Here is a 7,671-nt window from a genome sequence, read left to right on the forward strand (position 1 = left end):
TGTAATACAAATGCACTATTGTTGCATTATCATAGTTTAATTTTTTCATGTTCAGAGATCTTAAATACTGTTATTCCCCTGCAAACATTTTCAATAGTTACATTTGTCATTTCCCCTCCAAATTAAATTTAGCCAGAGGCGCGCAACATATGACCTCTAAAAAAAAAAAAAAGGTGCTGTAACATGTACCTATATGCAGCACCCCAATATGAGAGCGGCATAGCAGTGTTAAGTCACTTGTTTGCTTTGTTATTAACTTGAAAAAGTTCAGCTATTCAGTTTAATTGAAAAAGGGAGCAGTTTAAATTTTATTAAAGGCAACTACTGATGGGTTGTGTGATGTTTCAAAGAGCTGTTCCAGCATGAGTAGAAAATAAAATCGTATTAGTGCTGCCTGGCACAGTTTGGTACAAAATGGAGCAGTTCCATTTAGAGAAGGATTCAGCATGAGTGGAAAAGCAGCTAAAGTTACTGAAAAGTTTTATTCTGATGTAGAGAATCTCATAGCACAAAAACAGCACTCCTAAAGGCATATTTATACTTCTGCATCAAGCACACAAGTATGCTTCAGCACAACCTGTGCATGGTCACATAGCCCTTGCTGTGGCAGTCAGACAYGATGCACACGTCAATGAATAGAGCAAGCTGTGATTGGTCAGCTTTGTAGAGCTGACAAGTGTGCCCTAACCTAGTCCTCATCTTCAGGCAGTAATTTGGGGGCTATTTCTGACAGCAACCCGTGTATGGCCAGATTAAGCATCTGTAAAACTCTCTTCATATTAATGTTGTCAAACTTTGACAAGCCATCAATAACTGATGCAGAAAAGCTTATTTATGCTTTCATGACCTCTGTTAGACTACTGTAATTTTGACAAGCCATCAATAACTGATGCAGAAAAGCTTATTCATGCTTTCATGACCTCTGTTAGACTRCTGTAATGAGTTACTAGGCGGATGCCCTGCTGGCCTCACTAACAAACTGCAGCTGGTTCAAAATGCAGCTGCTAGAGTGCTTTCTACAACCAAGAAATCACAGTACTCCAGTTCTTTCATCAGTGCATTGACTCCCTATTAAATATTTAATTTACATTGTTATTGTTTAACTACAAAGCCCTCAATGCCTTAGCTGCCCAGTATTTGAGGGAGCTCCTGGTGTATTATAGAGCATGAGATTGATTCCTTTAAGACCCTATAGTGACCCACGAGTCTATGTATTGATCCTGAAGGGTCAGTCTGTACACCAGCCAGTGACCTCTCCCTTCTGCAGCTTCTCCACAATGGATGTCCACCATACTTCAGCCTCCGGTGCCTAGACTGCAGCTCTGTACAGGAAGTTTGGCCAGAGGAGAAATGGTCATGCCCAACTGAGCCTGGTTTGAGGTTATTCTTCACCTTTACTTTGGTCGGTTGGTAAACTGGCTTGCTTGGTTTGGGGCTTGTGTAGTTGAGCATGGATGGATTTTTTCCTTCATTGTTTGGACTTTCAGCAGTGAAAATTAAACAACGAAATTAATCTCTGAAAACAGACCTGATTTAAAGCTCTCATGTGAAAATGAAGCATGCACATCCACAAAGATCCTTAGGCCGAACAGTTATAGTAGATAGAAGTTTGTATGAATGTTCAAGAAACTGAAGCAGATAAGGGAGATTCCACAGAAGGAAGAATTAATTTATGAAATGAGTGAACAAGTCGTTGAGAGATTTCCAAGGTAAGCCATATGCCCGGAGCACTGAGSTGCCCTAAGAGCTGATTTAATGTGAATAAACCTCAAAGCAGCTGCCTCAAATTATATTGAGTTTTAAGGTTCTGGACACATTTTTAACCAGTCATCAGATATCTCCCAAAGGGTTAACTTTATGAGACACTGCAAATGACATCAAGTACTGTCTGACAAATACATTTAGGAAATAGGTGTACTGTCTCTGCCATTGTGTAGTTGTTAATGTCTACAATCGCGCTATGTGGAGAGAAAAAAAAAAAAAATTCACAATAGAACCAAACTGATTTATTGCTTAAGTGAGAGCCTTAAAGTGAGCACTTTTGTTTGTGAAAGGATTCTCACTACCAAAAGGAATTCTTGATACGAGATGTTTATTTAATTTTGAGATTTTTGAAGAGGAAACTGGAACCAGTAAAGTTGAAATATTTATAGGTGAAGAGGTTCCAATATTCCCATGAAATTGAGATTGTAAAAGAGAAGTGTGGTTACTTTYACTGAGAGGTTCTGGAGTTAGATGTTCTAGGAGTTAGGGAAGATCTTTTAAACCAGCCATGTACACTACAGATGTTCTGGAGAAGGCATGTAGGGTTTTTCTGAAAAGTTCTGGGTTACAAGTTATAGAAGAATAAATATTTTAAATCTTTCCATGGAAAAGAAAGGGAAAATCTGGTCATTCTGAAAAGTTGTAGGGTTATAATTTGAGATTTGGTGTTTTAAAGTGTCCCTATGGAAGTACTAATCTTACTCCTTAACCTTAATCCTAGTAAATTCTGAGGTTACAATTTTGAAAAGTTCTTGAATGACTGGTGTAGGTGGTGTTGATGCACAATGTGCTGTTGCGTGGAGGTGCTAATCACCAGTAGAAGACTGGGCTTCATTTAAGGCCATTCACCCAAGGCCACCGTCCCTGCGTGCTGTCCAAGTGGACCCAGGGGGGCTGAATACTTACCACTCCCCCAAGTGACCTTTTGTTAACACCGCAAGGTTGCCCAGGTCACCCGAGAAGAGTCTGAAGATGTTTCTCTATGAGGCCTACTCTGGCTAATCCAGAGACCAGGCTCCCCAGGACCCCAGATAACTCCAGGGAACAGRAGAGCCCTTGCCCAAATCAGCTGAATCTAACAGGTAGATTCAGGAGTAAAAATTGGCCATGAACTGGTCATTGCCTTCTCCTCACTCCCTGCTGATTTGCTCCAGAATACTTAGTCAACATCCAAGGAGGTCCTTAAATCCAATTTGACCAAAATAAAATTCGCCAGAATGTGACTAGAAGCATTCAGAGAGATACTCCTGACCTCTCACTAATTACGAGAAATTATAAGATTTAAGAGGTCAGGTCGAGGTTCAGTCTGGCGGATATATCTATGTAGATATATCATGCTTCTACCAAACATCTCCCCTAAGGCAATGCAAGAACCATGCAGACATCATCCTTATCAGGGATAACCGTTGGGAGCATTACCCTGAAGATCAAGCAACCCTGGTCCATTGACTAGGTGTTGAGACACAGCATTTCGGCAATGGTGATGACCATTTGTTTGTTTGTGTTTTTCTTTSTTCTTGTTTGTATATTTTTATTCAGAATTTGATTATCTGATGTCTAGGTTGTTTTTCCATACTTTGATTATCATATTTAAGCTTATGAAGCCCTTTAAAATCGTGTTTTATTAGAGAATAGACCATATGCAAATGACTCATTAGTATTCGTGTTTTTTGACCAATCCTGTGTGTCCTCAGCTGAGTGTGCTTTCGGTCAGGTTTAATCCTTTATATCTCGGCCGTTTTTTAATGTTTTGGTTTAATTTTTTCTGCATTTTAGTCAGTTTGTTGTGTAGAATAAGTGTTGAGCAAATAAACTGGCATTACTGATCAAAAATATTTTTGTGAGGTTACCGTTTATGAGGAGTACAGCTGATTTAGTGTGGTAATTCACAATCTGTTTTTACAGGCTAATGTCTCCWTTCAGGCAAACTGATTTATGCAGTTTATTGGAGATGATAGAGTTGAAATGGTCATGTCAATGATATTAATAACACACACATCTCAGTTGTGTGCTTTGATTAGGATGATCCAACAGTGAACAAACAGTATACATAAAAAAATAGAGAAAGAAAAAATACAAAGACAGTCCAGCAGTAAAAACTTAAGATCAGCCTGGCAAGGTGTGAACACAATGGCTGGGAGTAAAGAAGATAGAGGAGGCAATGAAACCAATTAAAATGGTTATAGTTCAGTGAGAGAGTTTGCTGAGGAAATAAATACATTTTACTTAAGGTTTGATGAGGGTGATTTTAAGTCAGAAAATGACATTTTTAAAACAACACCTGTCATGTAGTAAATCCGTAAACATTAGTAAGACTCGGGTCAAAGACCTCTTTCAGAGAATTAATACTAAAAAAAGCCCGGGCCCAGATAATATTGGTGGTAGGGTGCTACATACATGTGCTGAACAACTTTCTGAAATATTTAATTGCATTTTTTCAGTCTCTTGCGTTGCAAAGAGTTCCTGAAATCTGGAAGAAATCTGTTTCTATAGCCAAAACTAAGTTTCTGCGGGAGTTAAATTATTTTAGACCTGTTGCCCTTACTTCATTAGTTATGAAGTGTTTCGAGAGAATTATTAAAGGTGAGATTTTATTGTATTCAAAGGATAAATTTGATCCTTTGCAGTTTGCATTTAGACAGAGCAGGGGAGTTGAAGATGTTAATCTTCCACTGTTAAATTACCTGTTTAATCGCCTTGAAAAGCCCAAGACCCATGCCAGATTGTTGTTTCCCTAAACGGCAAAATAAAGTTGAGTCTGAGTCATCTTATCGACTTTCTGACTACTGCACGTATAAACACACACACACACACACACACACACACACACACACACAATTTTAGTCTGAAGCGGGACTTTTAGATCATCTTCTAGCTCTTACTAATCTGTAAACTCTTTGTACCACAAAAAGCTCAACAGAAACTGAATAATTTACTAGTTTAATTCATGACCACACTAAAAACAACTAATAGTCAGGGGTCAGAGTATGCGCGTGTAGATCCCTACAGTGGCACCTGGTGGTCATTCTCAGGTATTGCTCTGGTAATGTAGGGGAGTGTTTCGTTATAGTTATGTGAAGTGTTTTTGCTCTGTTTGTTGTAACATCTGAACATCAGCCTTTCAGGAAGATGACATGTTTGTGAATAACTGTGTTGAGTTGATCATCAAAATAAACAGTAATAAAAGACATCATGCCATCATTTCTGGCTTTCTGTACAAGCCCGGATTGAAACTGGTCGCTCTGTCCACAGTGAGCAGCGCACCGTCTCCATCACAGCACACTGATTCAGCAGATGTGCCAGGAACGCTTCTGAAATGCCTGATCCTCTGATTCTCGTTAGTGGTGGGACCTGTGGGTTTAGAACATTGTCAAACATTGTGAATTCATTTGTTACTGTCACCAAAACAATTATCAGCAAAAATCTCGATTGATCGACAAGTGTCTGACAGTTTACCGTAGTGTTCACTGAGCCGAATGTTCAGGTTGGAGACACTCATCAGCCTGATGCCTCCTCCTGGATGGTTTTCTCCCAGATAGCTGAAGGAAACCGTCTTTCTGTCGTGGGCCTCGTGTTGGTTGCTGACAGCCGTCCAGATGTGAGAGGACCTCGTCACACATTCAGCCTCTTCAGACATTCGGCCACTTCCCGCTGTGGTATTCAGATGTTTGCAGTCAAACCTATATGAGATATTGTGTAATAATGTACAGGATTTAAACGTCAGTATGGGGTTTCTTTAATCCTGGTGGAAAAGAGGATGAGTAACCGGCTGTGCTGCTGAAGGAAATTCAGGATCTTTATGAACACCGGGACTGAGACCTGGCGGAGCGGATCGCACAGCACCATGAGCGATGTCTGTCTGCGATGTGTTGTTCTTTCTGCATCAGGTGGACTGATGGATTTTACACTCACATACTGAGCATCCCTGATACTAATGTGTACTTTTGTTTTACGTTATGTTCTTCATCTTTATTTCTGTTGTGCTGGACTGTGTGAAAGCAGCTCAACACAGATGAAGGTCTAGTAAACAGAGACCGCTTCAGTCCAAATATTACAGGTAAAGTTCAGTGTAATGTCAATGATCAGTGCTGAAACCCAAACACTGAAGAGCAAATTCATCCATTAATAAGCTGCAGTAACAAGTAGACACAATTAAATGACCAAACCAACTGCATTACTGTTGGGTCAGTGTCAACATTGCACTATTTTACAGTATGTTCCATGAGAATGCACACTAGATCTTTCCATGCAGCCGTTTTAGCATTACACACACACACACGCACACACACACGCACACACACACGCACACACACACACGCACACACACACGCACACACACACGCACACACACACACACACACACACACACACACACACACACACACACACACACACACAAAAGACACTGTGAAAGACGTGAACTTGCAGGTTTCCTGATTTTAATCTGCAGGAACAACACAAAACTCATGTGTCAAAGCAAAGCAGCAGATGAGCTCCAATACAGCACTGGAATGATTGTTCGCTAATTTCAAAATGAACCAAACACAAGAAATCATATGAACTGAAGAACTCGGTCCACTTCTGATGGATTTATCATAGGACGAGGGGAAAAACAAACTAAAACTAAAAACAGACACTGCTTCAACACTATTTTTCATCAAGCACTACCATTTACAGCTGTATTAGAGGATATAAGTATGACATCACAAACAAAGACAATCCTAGACGAATGTAAATCAGCATCTGTGTGAAGGAAAACTGCAGCAGTTTCAGCTCTGAGCGCATCGCTTCGCCGTTTCACCACTCGGCCTCACCCACAGCCTTGGAGAACACATAATCCTTCCCTCCGTAACACATCACGCCATCCTTCAGGTAAAACTTCCAGCGGTTTTTACTACGGTGAATCTGTAAGATGCAGAAACAACAAAATAAATGTAGAAAGATTTAAAACGGTTCATCTCTCCTCTTTTTGTCACGTGAGCTTTATTCCTACAGTGTTTTATTCAGCAGTCAGTCGACGCAGCTCAGAGACGAACGGGCAAACTCCAGAATAACAACGCTCACATGATGGAGCAGTTCAGGTCAGCTCAATGTCCACTCAGTGCAGTGATAACATCACTGTTAAACACTACAGAGGCTCTGCTGACCCAAACACAGGCAGGAAACCCAAATAACTCAACTTATATCTGCCGTGCAACTACATCTGACTCAATAATCAACGCTGTAAACTGACAGGATGATCCGTTCTGCTTCTTTACCTTGTCATATTGGCAGACGATGACGTTCTCCGTGTCAAATATCTCCGGGATGTCCTGTTCGCTCACATCATCTCCAGAGTTCAGCGGATCCTGAAAACACAGAGGAAAGAGGTACGGGTCTCTTCTCTTAGAAAGAGCATCTGATGTTGACCGCTGATGAAGCAGAGCATCAGCTTCACAGACACAACCTGTGGAGTTACTTCATCATCATTCAGCTCACTGTCAGTGTGTGTAAATGTAAATCTGAAAACACACTCCGTCCTGCAGAGTTTACATCCAGATGGACAGAAACTCTGAGACGGCAGGATCCGCATCTGCTGATCACACACACACACACACACACACACACACACACACACACACACACACACACACACACACACACACACACACAGTCAGAACACAGTTTACTTCCATTATACTCCCCACTCCAGTGTTTACCGTGACCCCGGCGGAGACGCTGAGGAAAGGGGGATCAGTGTAAATCCTGAAGCAGCAGACTCCTGAACTGCTGAGTGTTGACTCCTGAGTCATCTGAAGAGAAGCACACGCTACACTAAACAGAGACTAGCTGAGCTGACAAATATCATCTGCTGTTATTGACAACATTCACTGATTTAGGACACACACACACACAAGCGCACACACA

The 7,671-nt window shown here is 40.9% G+C and overlaps 1 protein-coding gene across 2 annotated transcripts in view; it reads right to left on the minus strand.

Annotated features, from left to right (window-relative positions):
* Nucleotides 1-6,181: 6,181 nt before the first annotated feature.
* The window catches only part of LOC141376036 (TFIIA-alpha and beta-like factor), a 2,260-nt gene continuing 770 nt past the window's right edge, over nt 6,182-7,671 (minus strand). Inside the window, exons 1-3 of one of the 2 annotated variants that reach the window (XM_073912334.1) lie at nt 7,464-7,671; nt 7,023-7,112; nt 6,182-6,669 (exon numbers count right to left, since the gene is read on the minus strand). The exon at nt 7,464-7,671 is cut by the window's right edge and continues 156 nt beyond it. In XM_073912334.1, the coding sequence (XP_073768435.1) occupies nt 6,562-6,669; nt 7,023-7,112; nt 7,464-7,556 (291 nt within the window). In that variant the 5' untranslated portion in view covers nt 7,557-7,671 and the 3' untranslated portion in view covers nt 6,182-6,561. The remainder of the gene's footprint in view (nt 6,670-7,022; nt 7,113-7,463) is intronic. The other variant, XM_073912333.1, reaches the window with a different exon arrangement.

This window comes from Danio rerio, chromosome 9 (assembly GCF_049306965.1).
Source record: "Danio rerio strain Tuebingen ecotype United States chromosome 9, GRCz12tu, whole genome shotgun sequence".
Taxonomy (NCBI): domain Eukaryota; kingdom Metazoa; phylum Chordata; class Actinopteri; order Cypriniformes; family Danionidae; genus Danio; species Danio rerio.